This window comes from Hemitrygon akajei, chromosome 1 (assembly GCF_048418815.1).
Source record: "Hemitrygon akajei chromosome 1, sHemAka1.3, whole genome shotgun sequence".
Lineage (NCBI taxonomy): Eukaryota > Metazoa > Chordata > Chondrichthyes > Myliobatiformes > Dasyatidae > Hemitrygon > Hemitrygon akajei.
The window spans coordinates 103,884,773-103,909,283 of record NC_133124.1 but is presented as its reverse complement, the minus strand read 5'-3'; the positions used below and the strand labels follow the sequence as shown (position 1 = coordinate 103,909,283).

At 39.5% G+C, this 24,511-nt stretch overlaps 1 protein-coding gene across 3 annotated transcripts in view; it reads right to left on the bottom strand.

Annotated features, from left to right (window-relative positions):
* The window catches only part of LOC140729184 (corticotropin-releasing factor receptor 2), a 233,146-nt gene that overhangs the window by 43,101 nt on the left and 165,534 nt on the right, over window positions 1-24,511 (bottom strand). For all 3 annotated transcript variants that reach the window (XM_073048666.1, XM_073048673.1, XM_073048683.1), the window contains one exon: window positions 1,708-1,814. In XM_073048666.1, coding sequence (XP_072904767.1) covers window positions 1,708-1,814 — 107 coding nt within the window. The remainder of the gene's footprint in view (window positions 1-1,707; window positions 1,815-24,511) is intronic.

Genomic DNA, 24,511 nt, shown 5'->3' with positions numbered 1-24,511 from the left:
GAACACTAGGACATTATTGTTTCAAGGAAGGGCATTTATGCATTGGAAGCAGGTCAGAGAAGATTTACTAGATTAATACCTGGTTTGTCTCCTGAAGAATGATTAGACAGATTGTGCTTGGATGTGCTAGAGTTCAGAGAAAATGAAGAGTGATTTGATTGAAAATTAGTGTTCTGAAGTTTCTTGACAGGATGATGTAGAGAAGATGGTTCCTCTTAAGAGACTCAATACTAGGAGTCATTGTTTAATAGTAATGACTCGTGTATTTAAGATGGAGATAAGACAGAGGCAAAATGATTCCTCTAGACTGACTGTGGGTCTTTGGAACTCTTCTTCAAAGAGCCATTGAAGCATAGCTATTCAATATTATTAAGGCAGAGGTGGATAGATCTGCTATGTCTCCTAGACAGGTTATTGATAAGTGAGGAGGGTGAATAACTATCATGGGTAAAAGGGAATGTGGGAGTTGAGACTGCAATCCATGATGTCATTGGATGGCAGAGGAGATTGGAGGGACCAAGTGGCCAGCTGGTGTTCCTAATTTGCATATTCTCAAATTAAAAACTTCAATCATTAGCAACACAAACAAAATTCTGGAGGAACTCAGCAAGTCAGGCAGCATCTATAGGAATAAACAGTCGATGTTTTGGTCTGTGACCCTTCTTCAGGACTGGAAACATTAACTCTGTTTCTCTCTCCACAGACGCTGCATGTGCTGCCAGATAACTCTAGTGCTGAGTGTTAATATATTTCAGATTTCTAGAATCAACAGCTTTTTGATTTTCTAATAAAACGATAAAATGGTCTTCATGATTTATTTGTTTTAAAGCAATGCCATTGCAGTGGCTACTTACATTGCTAACGACCTGTCTTTACTACAGGTGCCTGCTGTAATGGCATTCTGGAGGTTGTAAATGGTGCAGATCGCAATTGCGTTTGAAGTGAACGATTTGGGGTTAAATGGGAGAATACATCTCATTTGTGTTTGGGGTAATAATATTGACATGAAATCGTGTGTTTGTGCCCAACTACATAGTGAACACTGAGGTAACAGCTCAGTCTCTCTCAGTAGGCATTTTAGTTCAGTTTGCAACGTGAATGCAAACTGATACCTAAATAACATCAATGCAGACATTTCAGATTTCATAGCTATAAGGTAACTCATTTTCCTGAAGAATAGAAATGCATGAATGAAGTGATGCAGGAATATACTTAATCACTGCAAGAGACTCCATCTATCCACTGTGTAGAAAGCTCTGTTCCAGGTCTCTGAGGAACATTTTTGCAGAATTAATTAAGTGACAAGTGCAGTAGAAGTTGATTATTTTCTCTCGTAGTTATGAAAAATGAAGGAACAAAGACTTAGAGTTTCATCTAAGTTGGTTAAAAAGAAATGCATAGGAGAATCTTCACACAGAGTTATATAGTTTGGAATAACATAGCAAACCTTGGATGCAGAAACAATTGATTTGCTTAGAGGAATGGTGGTTACTAATGGGAAATGAGAAATTTAAGGTATGAAAAGAATTTTACAGTAGGCAACAAAAAGCAAGACACATTGAATGAAATGAATTTATACACTTGTGGTCTATTTTCTAATGATGTTGTTAGTCAGTCAGGTCAGGGTAGCTGCCCAATGGCAAAGTTACAGCATACTTTGTTAGCTATAAATAAAATAATGTTAGGTTCACAGTGAATGTTACATACCTTAAGCATAGGAAGAGTATAAAGGCAATTATTAGGACTCCAGTAGAGACAGAGTGACCCACGTAGTTGATTATAAGGGCTATCCTATAGTGGATTTCTTGTGTTTTCTGAAACAAAATGTAAAAGAAAACGTAATCTGTTCTTATTTCTTCATGAAGACCTTGCCCACTTTGTAATTATTTGAAATAATCAGACCTTTACATACTGTTAAATTGAAATAGAACTGGACTGTGACCGATTTGGGCAAACAAGAAATCAGCACACAAAAGCCCAGGAGTTAACTCTAGGTAATTAAATGCTTAGATTCGGAATTTTGCTAGCCTAGAATTCTTAACATCCCTGACTGGCCATGGCGGAATGGTAAGCAATAGTAAATTAAGTAAGTGGGGAGGCAGGGGTTGCCCCATTGTTCAGTGGTTTGGCAGAAGCTCTTGCAATATGTCTTGCTTCATAAACACTCCCTGACCATGCTGATCTCCTGATGGAGATTAGCAGTCTCTCCAATCAACAAATCTCATATCACACTGGTCTCATGAATAGGGTCGAGAGACGTGCCATCATTCATGCTGGCAATATCAGCATTAAAATGTACACTTACAAGAAAATATTTTTCTCAAGCGTAGGAGCAGTCAAAAGGTGTATTAGAATGATGCCAACCTGTTTATGTTTGTCATTTCCATCGGCAAAAGCTGTATTGATTCAATGTTAGAAATGAACATAACCTGACATAAGCATCTCTTAATGAACTGAATGGTGGCTGTATTACAAACAGAAACAAATAATCTTTTTAGCCTTTTGGTGTCACTTGAACATTTTCTCTAGGGAATAACCGAACCCTGGCAACATACATCTGTTGTTCATTGATAAATAGTTGATGAGAGAGGGGTATGTTGAACATCTATCAAAGCATTTGACATTGTTACACTGGTAATAAAAACAAGATACACCTTGTTCATATTATTTTGTTAACATGTGCAGTTTTTTTTTTCAGGTAGTAGTCATAGCTAACTTATTGATGTTTAATGACCAGTGACCAACCGAAACACTATATAACAGTGATAAAGTTGGGTCAGGATAAAGAATAATGATGATTTCGCTCACTGAATGAACATAGACAGCTCACACTTAGCAGGTGGACAAATATTAGGTGTTATTCTGTGTGATAGGGGCCATAAAATAAAGCACATAAATAAAAGCACTTTCACCTCTCTCCTATCACCCTTGTCCCAGAATCAGACAGAGACCCTGTTTGTTCCTGGGATCTCACTCATGCAAAGGCTTCAAGTGCAGGTGTGCTGAATAGTCTTGCCAGAGCCTGGCTCCCTACACTGGAGGTTGCCTACTGAGGAACAAAGCCAGCAGATTCCTGCGCATTACTGGAGCAAGTCTGTTTTGTGCCATTCAGCAACTGGGCCTTGCACTTTCCAAGCTAAAATGGGGCTAATTCATTGGCAGTAAATGTGATTAAAATGGATAGAGGTCAGTAAAACGTCAAGAAAAAGTACAAACAGCACTTAAACTTAATTTGCTGGACTAGATTCCTTCTCAAATTACTTTTTTCTTCTGTTGAATTCTCATTACGTGAGCCAAATTATTCAACTTTAGTACTGCATTTACTCAGTCCAAGTCCTCCACTTCATCTTAGCTGTCTACTGTCTGGTTTTTGCTATACTTTGCCCTGACCTCTGCCAGAGTCTCTTCTATGTATCACCAACTATGTTTATTTCTACATTTATCCATTTTCTGGATGTTGATGTTTCTAGCAATACTGGCATTCTTTGTCTATCAAGTTTCTCTTTAAAGTTGCTGGCAGGCATCTTCTTGATCCGTTCCTTCCGTGTGTGTTAGAATTGCATTGTTTAAATTGATTATACAATGATGGGCTCATTTCCATTTTTTTAAACAAGGACATTTACTGGCTCTACTGACCTTATTAAATATAACACCTAAATGAACAGTGATCACACAATGAAAATGTTTAACAGAACATGTGAATATAAAATATTCAAGACCAGGCCCTAGAGATATAAATTTAAAAGATTAGATAAAGAACCAACCAAAACTAAATATTTGAAGATTGTAACACCATTTCAATGGAAGGCAACTGAAATACCTTTCAAGATGTAATGTTAATTCTGCAAAAGAAACACAGTCCCTTGTCTAGATGAATTATAAGTTCATCTAGACAAACATGACCTGTAGAAATTCTACAAGAAGGTGAAGGTATGCATTGCTATACACTCTGTGGCCACATTATTCGTATACTGGTACACCTGCATGTTAATGTAAATATCTAATCAGCCAATCACATGGCAACAAATCAAAGGCACGCAGACATAATCAAGAGACTCATTTATTGTTCAGACCAAACATCATAATGGAGAACAAATGTGAACTAAGTGATTTTGACCATAAACTGATTGTTGGTGCCAGACGGGGGTGGTTTGACTGTCTCAGAAACTGCTGATTTCCTGGAATTTTCACGCACACTAGCCTCTAGAGTTTACAGAGAATAGTGTGAGAGAAAAAAAATCCAGTGAGCGGCAATTCTGTTACAACAGTGGTCTGGAAAAGAGCATCTCTGAATGCACGTGTTGAACATCGAAGTGAATCGGCTACTGCAGCAAAAGACCACAGACATACACTCAATGGCCACTTTATTAGTTACAGGAGGTACCTAATAAAGTAGTCACCGAGAGTAAATATAAGCAACTCAAGAAACATTTTAAATCATGCCAAGCACAGTCCAAGACAACAATTGGAACTGAGGCTAAGCATTACTGCAAAAGATTACTTCAGCAAGGGGAACACCACCTGATTATTCAGATGGTAGCTCTGAGTGATTACTGAGAACTACCAACTCTCCAAGTACTCACAAGACAAGACATAAGGAAAAAGCCCCATATAAAGATAAATAGAACAGTACAGCACAGGAACAGGCCATTTGGCACACAATGTTGTGCCAAAACAGCCAAAAGGCAAATCAAAAACACCCAAACACAAATCCCTCCAACCTACACAATGTCCATAATCCCTCCATCTTCCTTACATCCATGTGCCTACCCAAACGTCTCTTAAAAGCCTCTAATGTATTTGCCTGTACCACCATAGCAGGCAGCACATTGCAGGCATCCTCCACTCTGAGTAAAAGAACTTACCCCTCACATCTGCCTTGATCATTCTCTTTCAATGCGTATTACTCATTTCAACCCTAGGAAACAGATACTCCTCTTTTACCTATCTATGCCTCTCATAATCTTATAAACCTCTGTCAGATCTCCCGTCAGCCTCCACCGTTCCAGAGAAAACAGCCAAAGTTTATCCAGCCATTCATGATACCACATGCCCTCTAAACCAGACAGCATCCTGGTAAACCTCAACATTCTTCCTGTCGTGGAGTGACCAGAACTGTATGGAATACTCCATATGTGGCCTAACCAGAGCTTCATAATATAACCTCCTGACTTTCGAACTCAATGCCTCAACTAATAAAACCAAGCATCCCATAAGCCTTCTTAACACCTTATCAAACTGTGTAGCCGCTTTCAAGGAGCAATGAAACTGGATCCCAAGATTTCTCTGCTCAGTAACACTTAACAGTGTACTGACTCCTTGCATTTGCCTTCCAAGGTACAAAACCTCATATTTATCTGGGTTAAGTTGCATCTGCCTCTGCTCTGTCCATATCTGAATATGTTCATCACCCTGTATCGTTTGCCAGTCTCCTACACTACCCACAGCTCCACCAATCTTGGTATTATTCGCAAACTTACTACCTCAGATTCTACATTTTCATCCAGGTCGCTTACATACATCATAAATGGCAGAGTTCCCAGCACAAAACCAAGAGGAACACCAATACTTACAGACCTCCTGCTCAAATAAGTCCCTTCTACCACAACCTGCTGTCTTCTATGTGCAACTCATTTCTGATTCCAAACAGTGAACTCACTGTGGACCCCATGCAGCTTAATCTTCTGGATTAGCCTCCCATGAGGGACTTTGTCAAACAGTTTACTAAAATCCATGTGGACAACATTCACTGCCCTATCCCCATTGATCTCTCTTGTCGCCTAGTCAAAAAACTCCATCAAGTTGGTAAGACATGACCTGCTCCTCACAAATCCATGCTGGCTCTCTCTAATTAGGCCATGGGTTTCCAAGTGCTCATATATCCTATACCTAAGAAGTGTCTCCAGCAATTTGCCTACAACTAATGCAAGACTCAGTGGTCTATAGTTCTCATGATTTTCCTTTGTTCCCTTCTTAAATAGAGGTACAACATTAGCCACTTGCCAGTCCTCTAAGACCATGCCTGTGGCTAAAGAGGACATGAAGATGCTGGTTGAAGGCCCAGCAATCTTGTTTTTTTCCTCCTTCAATAACCTGATGTAAAACCCATCAGGACCTGGGGACTTATCCACCTTAATACTCATAAGGAGGCCCAACACTTCTTCCTCCTTGATCTCTAAATGCCCGAATGAATTTATACATTCAACACTGATCTCCTTGTAATCCATATCCCTTTTCTTGGTAAATACTGAAGCAAAATTCTCATTAAGTACCTCACTCATATTCTCCACATCCAAGCAAATCTTCCCCCCTTTATCCCTGAGGGTGGGACCACCACCCTCTACCTGGTATTGCTCTTGATGTATGTAAGGGAAGCGTTGGGACTTCCCTTAATCCTACTTGCCAAGGACTTTTCGTGACTCTTCCTGGCTTTCCTAATTCCCTTCTTTTGTTCTTTTCTAGCTTTGTTATGCTCTTCATGCGTTTCGTTTGATCCTAACTTCTGAAGCTTTACGTACTTTTCCTTTTTCACCTTGACTAAATTCCTCACCTCTCTGGACATCCAAGGTTCTCTTATCTTTCCATCCCTTCTAACAGGAACACACCTTTCCTGTACTCTGTGCAATTGATCTTTAAACACCCTCTACATGTTTGATGTGGATACACCAGGACAGAAGGTTCTTCCAATTAACTCTTTTTAGTTCCCCCTTAACATCCTTGTAACTCCGATTTAAAACTCTCCTACAAGGGCCATACCTATTCTTAGTTTGATTGAATTAATCATTTCACTTGATAAGCTGGAAGACTAAGAAACGTAAAAGACTAAAACCATATCTGGCTCAATGGGAAGGAAGATTCGTATCTGAGGCTTGAGCAAGACAAAGGAGGAAGTTTAGTGAGGCCCTGATAAATATTATGCAAAAGTGAATATCCTCTGAGTCAAGTGTTTGTTTTTAAAAAGAATGCCAAAATGGACACTAGCCCAATTATCTTACTTCCATTGTGGGTAAAATAATAATCAACATTGTTTTAACATCTAAAGTAAATGTTTCAATGGAGTCTTAAACTAAAATAAATTGACTGGGCTCACATGATAAGCATGCAAGTACTAGCTGAACATTAATGGATCCTGAAATAGAAGGCTGTTTTTCTGCAAGTCTGAGCAGGCTGGTTGGATTTTCTATTGTAATCTGCAAATCCCTTTGGAAGCAGTAACTTCAGCCATCATTTTATTAATTGAAGTAGATGGATGTTAGACTTTTTCGTAGCTGCTACTTTCACTTTACAAAAACATCTGGGGGGGGGGTTACAACTTTGGAACTCAATTCATTGAATAATTAGACATTACGGTGCAGAGGCATCATAGGCAGGCTATCAGGTCAACATCAAATATCACAGTATGGAGATGAATCTCTGAAATTCTCTCCCTTAGGGGATTCTGGAGACTAGATCACTGGTGGTACTTAAAGTAGATACATTTTTGAAAGGCTGTGAAATTTAGGTTAATAAAGCCTGTGCAGGCCAGCCTCAGTGGGGGCAGGCTTGAAGGGACAGTTGCCCTATTCCTACTCCGATTTCCTTGTGCTTTTGTTTAGTAAATGTACACCTTTATTATGGACTAGCAAACACATACAATAGAGTCTAAATGCATCTGTTTCTCTCAGCCTCTGTCAGACAATGTCAAAGTTGAATGTCCAAATTCATAAAATTATGAATTACTTCAAATAAGAATATTTATGAAGTTGTGTTAAGTACAAATAATCAGAAATATGTTAGTTGTGTGGTTATTAGTTTAATATATTTGCTCAGATACAGATACCTTGTGACACTCTTTTATAACTACAGAACTACCTACATGCATATTTGTATTTGCATATTTACATTTGTGTATGTATGTCTGTGTGTATAATGCTTGCTTGTATACATTATTAAAAGAGTGAAGAATTTACAGTGTTTCTTGCACTTAGATTATCTGTTCAGCTACCTCTTTCAAAACCAATCAAGCCAAGTCAATTTTAATTATCACTGAAACCATTTATAGATACAGCTGAATGAGACAGCATTTCTCTGCGGCCAACGTGCAAGATATTTAAAATAGCAAGCAAACATTCAAGAATAGTGAGTAACATACGTGTAATTCAAAATATTGAGCAAAGAAGCATATTCACTCAAAAAAAACATATATCGTCTAAGACCCTGAGCAACCCTGACACTGTGAGTGCAGCACTGATGGCCGAGGCTAGGCCCCAGCTGCGTTCAATCACACCGTAGCACTTCTGCATCTCTCATCTGGTCTGCAGCAGCAGGCAGGCCCGTGGCTCGAGGCCTAGTTCTCGCTACAGTTGAGGCTACACATCACTAGCCCATCAAGCTTATTTTTTCCCCTTAGGAATTCCCTAATTAAGCCCCAGTTTGCATCTTTCTTCTGTTTCTCTCCTATTTTCCCTTTGTGATTTTTAGAAATGACCAAGGTGATGAGATAGGAAGACATGATCAGCATACTTGTCAGTAACAGTAACATAAGTGGTGTTTTCAATAGTGTAAATGAAAGAATTGAATTACAAAGAGATACCAATTAATTGAATAAATGGACAGGAATATGAACTGTGGATTTTAATGTAAGCATGCATGAGAGTGAGAAAAAGAGCAAGTGACTGAAAAATAGAACAACTCATTTATCCAGCACAAAGACAGACAGATATTAAAAGTGTTGTGCCCTCTGTTGCTGTGATCTTGTTATCACTGGGCTTGTTAAGCTGCTACCTGACAGAAATTGGTCCAGCATCGTGAAGTATATTAACAGCTCTGTTGCTCTTTTCTGCCAACTGATTATGTTGTCATTGTCATTCTTTAGTGAAATGATGTACACATATTTTCAAAATGAAATCACTTATGTTAAAATGACAGAAACTGTGGAAACATGTAATACGTGGCATTAAGCTGCAGGGGATGTGCTTTTTGAATATACTAGATGATGAATTTCCAGATCATCTAAAAAAGTAATATTGTAACACAGGTTACAAAACATGCTGGAATATCAATCCTTACTTAATATCAGTCTCTGGACTGGACTAGGTACTACAACTCAGACTCAGATAGAAAAGTGTTAAGGACATACAAAAGATATACTCAATTACTCATGTAATTTCAATGTTAACTTCAAATTCTGAAATTACTCTAAAATCACATTTACATTTACCGTACTAACCATTCTAATGGGATCGGCAAATAGGAACAATCTTGCAATGAGTCAGGTGATTTTAAATTTACAAGGCACTTTCACCATTTGTTCTACTGGCATAATGGTTACCATGGTCACCATTTTCTAGCCAGTCAGTCAAATAGACGCACACTCAGCAGCCACTTTAGTAAGTACAGCTGCTCATTAATGCAAATATCTAATAGGCCAATCATGTGGCAAAAATACAACGAATAAAGGCATGTAAACACGGTCAAGTTGTTGCTCAGACCAAATTTCAGAATGGGGAAAAAATGTGATCTAAGCGATTTTGATCATAGAATGATTGTTGGTGCCAAATGGAGTGTTTTGAGTATCTCAGAAACTGCTGATCTCTCAGGATATTCATGCACAACCCTCTCTAGACTTCACAGAGAAGGGTGCGAAAAACAAAGAAAAACATCAAGTGAGTGGCAGTTCTGTGGATGAAAATTCCTTGTTAATGTGAGATCAGAGGAAACTGGCCAGTGTGGTTCAAGCTGACAGGATGGCAATTGTAACTCAAATATAACCATGTATCACAACAGTGGTGTGCAGAAGAACATCTCTGAATGCACAATACATTGAACCTTGAAGTGGATGGGTTACAGCAGCAGAAGACCACATACATACAGAAATATACTCAGTGGCCACTTTATTCAGCGCAGAAGGTAAAGAAATAGACCATTTGGCCCATCATGTCCATGCTAGCCACTATAATTCTATGCTGTAATTTCTGACAAGCGTTTCTGACTACATCTCCACTGTTGATGTGACAGTTTATAAAATTCTATTGTATGCTGCTGCCATTGTATCATTGTTTAAATGATGATTCTTGCAGCACTTTCAGCTGTTCCATGTTAAGCAGTCCATGCTTGCAAGTAACAAGTTCTGAGCGACATTTGGCCATAACAGAAAGGTGCCAAGTAACAACTTTCTAACCTTAATACACCCAGGCTTTGTTATATGCTATTCCTGGATCTACTCACTTGTAAGGTCAGCTCCAGGCGTCATTCTGATTTTTTTTCAGTTTATTTAAATATGTGTCTGTCAAATATGATGCTGAAGTGTTCAGCTCATTGTTTATCAAGTGCCTTCCTGCTGTGCAATATCTAATAAACAGTGGTCTTTAATTACATTTCTGTACTTGAGAGTTAAATTACATGTAAATTACAATACATTCAATGGAAGTAGATTGTCAGAACTATCATACCTTTTTAGGGATTTAAACATTTTGATGTGTTTATCAATATATATATTAATGAGTGTCAATATTCTAAGAACATTATGGGGCATATGTTTATTTGGGGGTGTGGAAAGGTTTATTGGCTACAAAGCAAAGAACTATAGTGATATCCACGTTCTTTACTATCTATGAAAAGTTCATGCCCCATTTTCTTGCTGATAATGAGCACTTGTGTATTCAATGATAACATTGCTAAACAATACTTGTCAGTGACCCAGCTCCCCTCACTCCAAAATGATCTACAAGGATAAAGTAAGGCAAAATAATGTCTTGTTGCCTTGACGTGGCTCAATGAAATGTGACACTATTCCAAGCAAACCAGCCCATATGACTGGAACCTCAAACACCACCCTAAACATTACAGCAGAATAGATTGGCTACAGTGTACATCAGCTACAAAATGCACTGCAGTTGCCTGTTTGGGCTACCCTCATTCCTGTGAACTACAAGATTAAGAAATGCAACATGAACAGGTACATGGGAAGATCATGACCCTCAGGTTTCCAAACTACAAAATATTTGATGTGTAGCTTTTTATTGATTTGATTGTGTTTCTCAGTATTTATTGTGAATCTCTACAAGAAAATGAATCTCACTGTAGTATATGGTGACATATATGTACTTTGATAATAAACTTATTTTGAACTTTGACCTAGAAGCTCACTGATGTTTATTGACAATTGCAGCGTGTAAATCGTGGAGCTTACAGTGAAACATAATTGTAGAGAGTCTTTTCACCTAAAGGCTGCAGAAGTCCAAGGTGGTGGATTTGAAAATGGCTTGCCCACAGGAGGGTGGAGCATATTCTGCCCAGAGATTGGTAATGAGTGCTGTTTTGCAGGGATCTGTTCTGGGATCCCTGCTATCTGTGGTTTTCCTAAATGACTTGGATGAGTAAGTGAGTTAGTAAGTTTGCAGATTACATAAAAGTTGCTGTGGATAGTGTAGAAGGTTGTCATAGGTTGAAATGGGACATGGACAGGATACAGAGCTGGACTGAGAAATGGCAGATGGAGTTCAGTCTGGAAAAGTGGGAAGTGGTACACTTTGGAGCTTCAAACCTGAAGGCAGAATACATGGTTAATGAGAGGCTTTTTGGAGGAGTGGAGAAACAGAAGAATCTTGTGGTCCAAGCCCATAGTTCCTCAAAATTGCCATATAGAAATTGATGGGTTGTTGAGAAGGCCATGCAGGCTTGTAGATTAATTGGCTGCAGCAAATTGCTCCAATTGTGTAGGTGAATGGTTCATTTTGGGGGAAGGGAAAGTTGAGTAAATAAAAATAGCCATGGTATAGGATTAGAATAAATAGGTACTGGTAGTTTGCACGGACATGGTGAGCAGTTTCTGTGCTGCATTGCTCTATGAAATAGAATCCAAAAAGTACTCCAAGATTATGATAAAGTTTTTTTTAATCTCTATGCTTCAGGGTCTTCCTTGACTACAGTTGGGACAAGTTCTAACATATCCTTGGGTTGATTCAAATCCCAAGCAAATTATTAAAAACTCTCTATAATGTCTGTCAGAGGAAATCATTTTCATGTTGAGACTAATTCTACCATCCTTTGTGATGGGCTGTGAAGTACTACTTCTGCTTCAGCTGTCCCTTGGGGTGAGGATCACGTGCTTCTGCTCCAGTTCTGTGGTTTCTCTTGAAGTGACTAATGGGGCAAACATGGAATCCACAGACACTGCCAGGATGGAGCAGGAGGCAATGGATAGGTAGTTTTGAAAATGGTGTGCATCTCTTCTCTTCTATGCTGGGCTCCTTTACACTCCTAAGGGTACATTAAATACTTAATATTATTCTGTATGTTCCTTCTCCTTTTTAAGGGGTCATTGAACAGAGATTCCACAAGCTGGTTGGGAAGTTACACTTACTTTACCGAGTTTTGGAGTGTGTCCTTGAAATGTTTCTTCTGTCCACCCAATGATCTTGTGGAGTGATTGTTTTTAGCGTCCAGTTTCCAGGGAAACAAACACTGTGACCTGCCTATCAGAGCTCACTGAATGTAACTGAGGATGTTGGCTGGAGACAGGACACTGGTTCACTTAGCTACCAGCTCAGTTTGAGAATTTTGTGGAGATCATGTTCACGGTACCATTGGGTGCATTGAGGTATCCAGCTCTCAAAGATTTAGGAGGCTAGGGTCACTGCTGTCTGTTGACTCCATGGACTCTACTATTACTTCCCATTGATCTTTTGAAGACTTCACTGGATGTGAGGTTAACATCATGTGTATATGTCACACCAACTCTGATAATGGCCTTGTTTGCCAATAGTTTCTTTATTTGTAATTTATTTTTTTTATTGAAGTTCATCATCAAACATTTCCGTAAGATGTATTTCAGATACTAATATTTAATGAATATACTGTTGGTGGCTGGTAAAAAAACTTACCAGGAAATGGCTATCACAGGAGAGCCCAACTTTAAATGCATGGATGGAAATTATAGTGGACATTTACAAAATAGAGAAGATAACAGCATTAGTTAATCATAAGTTGGAACAATTTGATTCAACTTGGGAAAAATGGTTTAATTACATAATACCTCATAGGCCTGATTTTATTCTCACAAATCAATGAATACGTTGTAAAAAAAATCACTCCCTACTTTTACATAGTTTTCTCCTTTTGCTTGTTCTTTCTTTCCTCTTTTCTATAAGTGTATACCACAGATAAATAATAAGTGGAGATGAGTATGTTGCTTGCCCTAGATAGATAAAAATGTCATCCGCCTAACAGGCCAATTTATGCTCTGACCCTTTAATAGTAATTCCCGTGATATCTTCATTTTGTCTGATGTATTGAGCTAATGATTCCAGATATAATGCGAAGAGTAGCAGTGAACGTGCACAGCCCTGTCTCGTGCCCCTTTCTAGGGTAAAACTATTTGATAAATATCCATTGATTTTAATCCTAGCAGTAGGGTTGTCATATAGTGCCTGTATAGTTTTAATAATTCTGTCATGTAAACCAAATCTATGTAAAACTCTGTAAAGAAAATTCCAATTAACCGAATCAAATGCCTTTTCAGCGTCCATGCTTATCACTATTGCTTCAATTTTTTTTTGTATATGATCCATACTGTGAAGCGTCCTTCGTATATTGTCTTGTGTTTGGCGTTGTTGTATAAAACCTGTCTGATCATTATATATCAGTGTGGGTAAGAACTCTTCTAATTGTTTGGCCATGATGGAGGTAAATAATCTATAATCCACATTAGGAACAGATATTGGTCTAAATGACCCACATTCCATTTTATCCTTGCCTTCTTTTGGTATAGCTGAGACTATCGCCTCCTTCCAGTTGGGTGCCATTTGTGACTTTTTTAGAGCCCAGTTCAGTGTGGGGAGTAAAACACATATTAACTCATTTTTAAATTCTTATAGTTTCAATTCACATAACACTGAGTAAAAATTAATGCGAAGTTATCTGAATATAGAAGAAGATGAATTAGGAACAGTAAGAGGCTACCATTAAATAAGGTCATGGCTAACCTGAAATTAACCTCAGCTCCAGATTCCCACCTACCACAAGGACAGTAGACTTTCACCCACTTTCTTTATGAAGAATCTAACTACATCTGCCTTAAACATATTCAAAGACTACTTCCATGAAGGTTTGAAGAAGAAAGTACTGTCTTGAAGAAAATGATCAGCTCCATCTTATTGCTGTCTGAAATGTGGAATTCATTATTATTAAACTGTGACCCCCTACTGTCAGATTCTCATAAGCAGAAACAACCTCTTCACATCATCCATTTAAACCGCCCAGGTCTTCAGTTAAGTTGCAACAACTTGCCATTGGACCAACACTATGGTCTTGCAGGTCTGTGAAGTGAAGTGCAATCAACCTCTCATATTGAAATAAATAATGTATAGATAACATACACTCCTCAAAGTATTGCATGTTAAGTTCCTTAAGTGCATCTTTCAGCTAATGTTGCCTGATGGATCAGTGCTTGGATGTTGACATTGATGTCTTTAGTGAGCAATGGTGGGCAGATTATGGCCAGCTCAAATAACAATATGATGGGTATACTTTCCTCTGGTAGAGCCAAGTAGGAACCAAATGTCATTGTCATAGGATGGGTTTGTTAGGCATTTCACCAATTCATCTTGTGGGACAGGTAAATGTTCCAGGACCCTCCGAGAGGGTCACTGCAATGTAGAAATAGCACATTAAAATAATTAGCACGTGTGCCTCAATACTAGCTGCTACTCTGGCCTTGAAAAAGCCTAAGCCTCCTTCTGAAAATGAGATAAAGTGAGCATCCTGGCAGATTTCAATGTCTAGGTTAGGATGAATGTGGAATGGCATGACTAAGGAAAGGCAACTGAAATGATTCTCCTCCTGACAAAGGGTTTGGAGCATGGGTTTGTCATAACCAACATCCCCTTTTGTTGGGGATTCCACAGCAATATCCACTGTTCGGGCATTAGTATCAGTTAGATTATATCATTGTCCACGCAAGAGCCCTCAAGAATGTCCACATCACATGCATGCTTGACTAATGAACTGACCACTTCCTAATCCTCTTTCTCTCCATCAATTTGATCTTTAAACAGAGAGAAATCCTGCATTAAGGAAACCAGTGCAGGCAATCTTAAGAACCATGATAACTGACTCATCTCAAACTGAACTTCAGCCTGACAATCCCCAATCAATAGAAGCTGCATGATGTTAACAATGACTGGACTCCTCTAAACTCCACCTGAGAAGAAACTCTTGATTTTTTTGCAGAAGAGGGCAAACTTTAAAGTTTGTAAGGAGATAGCAGATATTTGTAGTAAACACAAGGTGGTGATTGTGGGAGATTTTAATTTTCCACACATAGATTGGGAAGCTCATTCTGTAAAAGGGCTGGATGGTTTAGAGTTTGTGAAATGTGTGCAGGATAGCTTTTTGCAACAATACATAGAAGTACCGACTAGAGATGGGGCAGTGTTGGATCTCCTGTTAGGGAATGCGATAGGTCAGCTGACAGATGTATGTGTTGGGGAGCACTTCGGGTCCAGTGATCACAATAGCATTAGCTTCAATATAATTATGGAGAAGGACAGGACTGGACCTAGAGTTGAGATTTTTGATTGGAGAAAGGCTAACTTTGAGGAGATGCGCAGGGATTTAGAGAGAGTGGAATGGGTCAAGTTGTTTTATGGGAAGGATGTAATAGAGAAATGGAGGTCATTTAAGGGTGAAATTATGAGGGTACAGAATCTTTATGTTCCTGTTCGGTTGAAAGGAAAGGTTAAAGGTTTGAAAGCGCCATGGTTTTCAAGGGATATTAGAAACTTGGTTCAAAAAAAGAGGGATGTCTACAATAGATATAGGCAGCATGGAGTAAAGGAATTGCTCGAGGAATATAAAGAATGTAAAAGGAAACTTAAGAAAGAGATTAGAAAAGCTAAAAGAAGTTACGAGTTTGGTTTGGCAAATAAGGTGGAAGTAAATCCGAAAGGCTTCTACAGTTATATTAAAAGCAAGAGGGTAGTGAGGGATAAAATTGGTCCCTTAGAGAATCAGGGTGGTCAGCTATGTGTGGAGCCGAGGGAGATGGGAGAGATTTTGAACGATTTCTTCTCTTCGGTATTCACTAAGGAGAAGGATATTGAATGGTGTAAGGTGTGGGAAACAAGTAAGGAAGTTATGGAACCTATGACAATTAAAGAGGTGGAAGTACTGGCGCTTTTAAGAAATTTAAAAGTGGATAAATCTCCGGGTCCTGACCGGATATTCCCCAGGACCTTGAGGGAAGTTTGTGTAGAGATAGCAGGAGCTCTGACGGAGATCTTTCAGATGTCATTAGAAACAGGGATTGTGCCGGAGGATTGGCGTATTGCTCATGTGGTTCCATTGTTTAAAAAGGGTTCTAGAAGTAAGCCTGGCAATTATAGACCTGTCAGTTTGACATCAGTGGTGGGTAAATTAATGGAAAGTATTCTTAGAGATAGTATTTATAATTATCTGGATAGACAGGATCTGATTAGGAGTAGCCAGCATGGATTTGTGCGTGGAAGGTCATGTTTGACAAACCTTATTGAATTTTTTGAAGTAGTTACGAGGAATGTTGACGAGGGTAAGGCAGTGGATGTAGTCTATATGGACTTCAGCAAGGCCTTTGACAAAGTTCCACATGGAAGGTTAGTTAAGAAGGTTCAGTCGTTAGGTATTAATGCTGGAGTAATAAAATGGATTCAACAGTGGCTAGATGGGAGATGCCAGAGAGTAGTGGTGGATAATTGTTTATCGGGATGGAGGCCGGTGACTAGCGGGGTGCCTCAGGGATCTGTTTTGGGCCCAATGTTGTTTGTAATATACATAAATGATCTGGATGATGGGGTGGTAAATTGGATTAGTAAGTATGCTGATGATACTAAGGTAGGAGGTGTTGTGGATAATGAGGTGGGTTTTCAAAGCTTGCAGGGAGATTTATGCCGGTTAGAAGAATGGGCTGAACGTTGGCAGATGGAGTTTAATGCTGAGAAGTGTGAGGTTCTACATTTTGGCAGGAATAATCCAAATAGAACATACAGGGTAAATGGTAGGGCATTGAGGAATGCAGTGGAACAGAGAGATCTAGGAATAACAGTGCATAGTTCCCTGAAGGTGGAGTCTCATGTAGATAGGGTGGTGAAGAAGGCTTTTGGAACGCTGGCCTTTATAAATCAGAGCATTGAGTACAGAAGTTGGGATGTAATGTTAAAATTGTACAAGGCATTGGTAAGGCCAAATTTGGAATATTGTGTACAGTTCTGGTCACCGAATTATAGGAAAGATATCAATAAATTAGAGAGAGTGCAGAGACGATTTACTAGGATGTTACCTGGGTTTCAGCACTTAAGTTACAGAGAAAGGTTGAACAAGTTAGGTCTCTATTCATTGGAGCGTAGAAGGTTGAGGGGGGATTTGATCGAGGTATTTAAAATGTTGAGAGGGATAGATAGAGTTGACGTGAATAGGCTGTTTCCATTGAGAGTAGGGGAGATTCAAACGAGAGGACATGATTTGAGAGTTAGGGGGCAAAAGTTTAAGGGAAACACGAGGGGGTATTTCTTTACTCAGAGAGTGATAGCTGTGTGGAATGAGCTTCCTGTAGAAGTAGTAGAGGCCAGTTCAGTTGTGTCATTTAAGGTAAAATTGGATAGGTATATGGATAGGAAAGGAGTGGAGGGTTATGGGCTGAGTGCGGGTAGGTGGGACTAGGTGAGATTAAGAGTTCGGCACGGACTAGGAGGGCCGGAATGGCCTGTTTCCGTGCTGTGATTGTTATATGGTTATATGGTTATATGGTTAAAGTCAAAACCTTTGCAGCATTTTGCAACACTTGATATCTGAAACACTTCTTTGCTCAATGAGTGGTGGAGACCTGAAAATGCTTCCCAAAAAGATGTTGCCAACTTTACAAGTGATTTATTCAACCTGACACTGACAGTTATTTTTATTAATCACATTCAAGTTATAGAGTTATGTTACTAAAGAGAGTTGCCTTGCAGATCAGCATGATCTGTTGGAATGATAGAATATACATGGAGGATCGAATAGTCTCTTCCTATATTATGAACTGGTTTGTATTCTGGAAGGAGAAATGAGTTTGAGTGGAGCTGAGGGGTTCACACAGGCATAAATAACATTGTGTTAGGAAATTGGCTCCAAGCAGCCACCATCTACATTTGGTGGGAATATGTTCAACTCTCTACACAACTCCCTTGGGAGAGTTGGGCTGTCAATTTCCATTTGCCCACTCAGTTAGAGTAAATTTAATACATTGTTACAATGATGTTGGATTCACTGAGTTCCCAGGCCTCCTGAAACATGGTAAAATCTAAGTGACTTTATCCACGGTGACAACTGAAGAAGTTGAAAAGTAACGCTGGCAGAGTTTTGCAGTAAATGCCACTTACCAAAGGCTGCAAAAGTTAGGGAGATCACTTTCTGCTCACTGCTATATCCCCCCCCCCCCACCCCACAAAACACCCACCTTGAAAGTAAGTAATTCTACAGATTATTTTGACATATTTAAAATGCAAGTTTAATATACATCTCAAAGGAGGTCAAGTGTAACTTCCAGGGCATGCCCCATTCTATACTCACAGCTTCTTAGCAGCTTTCCAGAAAGTTTGTGTTCACTGTTTTAAATTGATAACTCTTTATAAATTACTTTCTTCCCCTATGGGTCTAATTAATTAGATTTGGAGGCAGGCCAATAATGCTGCCTTAGATTAAACTCAAATCATGAGCAAGATAACTAACTGGACAACCAAAACAAAAGCATTCTATAGCCGTACTGCCAGTAAAGAAACAATCAGTAAGGACATCAGAAAGGCAATAGCAAAGCGGCTGATAGAAAGCCCTTCCAATGCAATGAAATTCACTGGTGAGTTTCAGGAAACGTCCTTAACAATTTGAAAACTAATAGCCTATACAGCAGGATTTAACAGCCTGCAAGTGGAGAAGTTGCTACCAATTGGTCCTGGTGGCCATATATTACCAGTGGCTGTGACAGTCACTAAACCCTTTAACAATTTTTTTTGGATTTCAATCCTTCAAGTGCTTTGTCCCACAGGCATATGCAAGATTTTCATGACAGCCGCCTCAAATCAATAAGACAAATCACTAATTGTTTGCTTGCCAATTATGTCAAATTTGTCACTGCTAATGACTGTGAGTGAGCAGTCTGTATGCAACATTTGCAGTTTTGCCTGGCTTCTACAGAGCAATCAACAAAACATGTAATAGAAGATAGAACATTACAGCACATTACAGGCCCTTCTGCCCACAATGTAGTGCCAACCTTTTAAGCTACTCCAAGATCAATCTAACCCTTCTATCCTACACAGCCCTCCATTTATTCTATCATCCAAGTGACTACCTAAGGGATTCTTAAAGGTCTTTAATGTATCTGCCTCTAACACCCACCACACATGGCAAACTATTCCACAAACCCACACACTCTCTGTGTAAAAAAACTTACCACTGACATCCCCCCAATACTTTCTTCCAACCATCTTAAAATTATGCCTCCTCATATCTGCAATTTTTCCCTGGGAAAAGGGTGTAGCTAACCACTCCATTTTTGCCTCTTATCATCTTGTACACCTCCATTAAGTCACTTCTCATTCTCCTTTGCTGCAAAGAGAAAAGACCTAGATCATTCAACATATCCTCATAAGACATGCTCTCTAATAAAAACACAGAAACTTAGAAAACCTACATCACAGTACAGGCCCTTCAGCCCACAATGCTGTGTCAAACATGTACTTACTTTAGAAATTACCTAGGGTTACCATAGCTCTCTATTTTTCTAAGCTCCATGTACCTATCCAGGAGTCTCTTAAAAGACCCTATTGTATCTGCCTCCACCACCATCGCCGGCAGCCCATTCCACGCACTCACAACTCTCCACGTAACAAAACTTACCCCTGACATCTCCTCTGTACCTACTTCCAAGCACCTTAAAACTGTGCCCTCTCGTGCTAGCCATTTCAGCCCTGGGAAAAAGCTTCTGCCTATCAACATGATCAATGCCTCTCATCATCTTGAACATCCCTATCAGGTCACCTCTCATCCTCCGTCGCTCCAAGGAGAAAAGGCAAAGTTCACTCAACCTATTCTCATAAGCCATGCTCCCTAATCCAGGCACCATCCTTGTAAATCTCCTCTGCACCCTCTCTACAGTTTCCACATCCTTCCTATAGTGAGGTGACCAGAACTGAGCACAGTACTCCAAGTGGGTCTGACCAGGGTCCTATATAGCTGTAACATTACCTCTCGACTCGTAAACTCAATCCCACCGTTGATGAAGGCCAATGCACCATATGTGTCCTTAACTACAGAGCCAACCTGCGCAGCAGCTTTGAGTGTCCTATGGATTTGGACCCCAAGATCCCTCTGATCCTCCACACTGCCAAGAGTCTTGCTATACTATACTATATTCTGCCATCATATTTGACCTACCAAAATGAACCACTTCACACTTAACTGAGTTGAACTCCATCTGCCACTTCTCAACCCTATTGCATCCTATTGATGTCCCGCTGTAACCTCTGACAGCCCTCCACACTATCCACAACACCACCAACCTTTGTGTCATTAGCAAATTTATCAACCCATACCTCCACTTCCTCATCCAGGTCATTTATAAATTGATGAAGAGAAGGGGTCCCAGAACAGATCCCTGAGGCACACCACTAGGCACTGACCTCCATGCAGAATATGACCCAATTACAACCATTCTTTGCTTTCTTTTGGCAAACCATTTCAGGATCCACAAAGCAATGTCCTCTTGGATCTCATGCCTCCTTGCTTTCTCAATAAGCCGTGCATGAGGTACCTTATCAAATGCCTTGCTGAAATCCATATACACTACATCTACTGTTCCACCTTTAACAATGTGTTTAGTCACATCCTCAAAAAATTCAATCAGCCATGCTGACTACTCCTAATCATATTATGCCTCTCCAAATGTTCATAAATCCTGCCTCTCAGGATCTTTTCCATCAACTTACCAACCACTGAAGTAAGACTCACTGGCCTATAATTTCTTGGGCTAACTCTACTCCCTTTCTTGAATAAGGGAACAACATCTGCAACCCTCCAGTCCTCCGGAACCTATCTCGTCCCCACTGATGATACAAAGATCATTGCAAGAGGCTCAGCAATCTCCTCCCTCACCTCCCACAGTAGCCTGGGGTACATCTCATCTGGTCCCAGTGACTTATCCAACTTGATACTTTTCAAAAACTCCAGCACATCTTCTTTCTTAATGTCTATATGCTCAGGCTTTTCAGTCCGTTGTAAGTCATTCCTGTCCGTAGTGAATACTGAAACAAAGTATTCATTAAGTACCTCTGCTATCTCCTCCTGTTCCATACACACTTTTCCACTATCATATTTGATTGGTCCTATTCTCTCACATCATATCCTCTTGCTCTTCACATACTTGTAGAATGCCTTGGGGTTTTCCTTAATCCTACTTGCCAAGGCCTTCTCATGGCCCCTTCTGGCTCTCTGAATTTCATTCTTAAGCTCCTTCTTGCCAGTTTTATAATCTTCTATCATTACCTAATTTTTTGAACCTTTCTTAAGCTTTTCTTTTCTTCTTGACTAAATTTTCAACAGCCTTTGTACACCATAGTTCCTGTACACTACCATCCTTTCCGTCTCATTGGAATGTATCTATGCAGAACGCCACGCAAATATCCCCTAAACATTTGCCACATTTCTGCCATACATTTCTCTGAGAACATCTGCTCCCAATTTATGCTTCCAAGTTCCTGCCTGATACCTTCGTATTTCCCCTTATTCCAATTAAACACTTTCCTAACTTGTCTGTTTCTATTCCTCTCCAATGCTATGGTAAAGGAGATAGAATTGTGATCACTATCTCCAAAATGTTCTCCTACTGAGAAACCTGACACCAGACCAGGTTAATTTACCAATACCAGATCAAGTACAGCCTCTCCTCTTGTAGACTTAACTACATATTATGCCAGGAAACCTTCCTGAACACACCTAACAAACTCCACCCCATCTAAAGCCCTTGCTCTAGGGAGATGCCAATCAATATTTGGGAAATTAAGATCTCCTACCACAACAACCCTGCTATTATTACATCTTTCCAGAATGTGTCTCTTCATCTGCTTCTCAAAGTCCCTGTTACTATTGGGTGGTCTATAAAAAACACCCAGTAGAGTTATTGGCCCCTTCCTGTTCCTAACTTCCACCACAGAGACTCAGTAGGCAATCCCTCCATGATTTCCTCTTCTGCAGTCATGACACTATCTCTGATCAACAGTGTCACACCCCCACCTCTTTTGCCTCCCTCCCTGTCTTTTCTGAAACATCTAAAACCTGGCACTCTAAGTAGCCATTCCTGCCCCTGAACCATCCAAGTCTCTGTAATGGCCACAATATCATAGCTCCAAGTACTGATCCATACTCCAAACTCATCTGCTTTGTTCATGATTATTCAGGTGGCTTCCTGGTAAATCTCCTCTGTACCCCCTCTAAAGCTTCAACATCCTTCCTCTAATGAGGTGACCAGCAATGAACAAAATATTCCAACAGAGGTCTGACCAGCATTTTATGGAACTGCAAAATTACACTGTGGCTCTTAACTCATCCACCTAGCCCAGGAAAACTACCTGTACAAAAAATTCAAATACATCAACCTGCTGCTGATGGGAACAGAAACATTGATGTTGGTGTGTGCAAGATTTCTAATCACCATGCAGCAGTCAAAGCTCTAGAATCCCTTAGGACGGGGTGGCGATAATCTTCTAAAAAATTCTCGCTTGTAATTTGGTGTAGAGATTATTATTGATTGATGAATTAGTATCAATAACTATGGGCTTCTTTCAGGAAAAAGGGTGGCTTATTTAAGTGTTTTCTTTTTTACTGTAAATAGAAGTGTAACAGCAACTGATTGAAGCAAATGAATCATTTTAGAAAATCCATTCAAAGTTATTAATATTAATCTTTTAAAAAGACAATTGAAAAATAAATATTCATGCAGCTATTAAACTACATTAAGTATTTACTGTTATTATCACTATTTATTCACAAAGAACAGAAGAAAAATAGAAGCAGAATGAAGTCATTGCCAACTGGCCCAATCATTTATCACTCAAATACTGATGAGTACACCTGGTCTGCAATGATTTCAAAGTATATCATGCAATGTTGTGTGCTTGTGCAACCATCTGTTTGACACCCAGCCAATTGGAGACACAGCATCTTTATGATATCTACCTTTATGCATCTTTTTACTATGGGTGGGGTTTAAAGAATTGAGGGGTGGCACTGCATGCCATGTGCCAACAATATTTTTGTCATGTGCTATCTTGGGCATGGCTGCCATAAGTTATTCACCACTGCCTTAGGACTTGGTAGAGCATTTGAAGAGAAGCTAACCTGCAATGGGATCTCCCAGTGTAAAGTTGTTTCGTGACATACAACCACAGAAAGCTAATTGTGTGAGCTCACTCACATGATGATTAAACGTGTGAATGAACTAGCCAGCGACATGTTCCAGGGGTGCCTTTTGGTATGCACCACTCAGGATCTCCAGATTGGTGATGAACTGCTCTGCAGTACAAATTATTCTGCTACATCAAAACCTGGAGCTGCTGGAGAAATAGAGTAAAGAGCTCAGACTATTCTGTATAAGAAGGGCGAATAAAAGAAGATAATAAGGGAACAGCTGCTTCGTGACACTGCAGGATTCACATTTCACCAAAAATACAATAGGTACTCTGATTTCTGCCCCTCCATTCCTTCTTCCACACTCAAAACCATAAAGCAGTCCTACAACCAGTCATTGAGTCCTTAAGAAAAGCCTCCTTTAGTTCCCATTAATTCATTTCATTATAATGCAAAACAAAATATTCAGTTCTTGGCTCCACATTAGAGAAAGGATATGAAAGCTTTAGAAAAGGTGCAGAGGAGATTTGCCTGGATTAGAGAACATATCTTATAAGGAAAGTTTGACCGAGCTAGGATCTTTCTCCTTAGAGTGAAGGAAGATGAGAGGTGACTTGATAGAGGTGTAGAAGATTTTAAGATGTATAGTTAGAGTGAACAGCAAGTGACTTTTCCCTAGTAGGTCTGCCAAAGGTAAGATTTTTTTACACAAATAAAGGATATTTAAGAGACTCTTAGATAGGTACATGGATATAAAACATGGAGTGCTACGTGTGAGGGAAGGGTTTGATTGATCTTGGAATAGGTAACACGATCAGTACAAAATAGTGAGTTGAACGGCTTACACTGTGCTGTACTGTTCTATGTGATATGTCATGTCAAGGTATAAGCCAAAAAAATGTCCAAGAATGTTGAAGTGGTTAAAAAAGAACATTTTTTAATGAAGTAAATAAAGAACAATGTGACTATATGCAAAGCTACACAATTCCTTTTTTGGGCAACCACTGTAGGTTCGGAAGAGTTACAGGCAGGCTGTACAGATTCTTGCTCCACTAATGAAATTTCCCAACAAAAATCCTCTGGTTTAGAGCTCATGACATCTATTTCAAAGGCTGTTCCA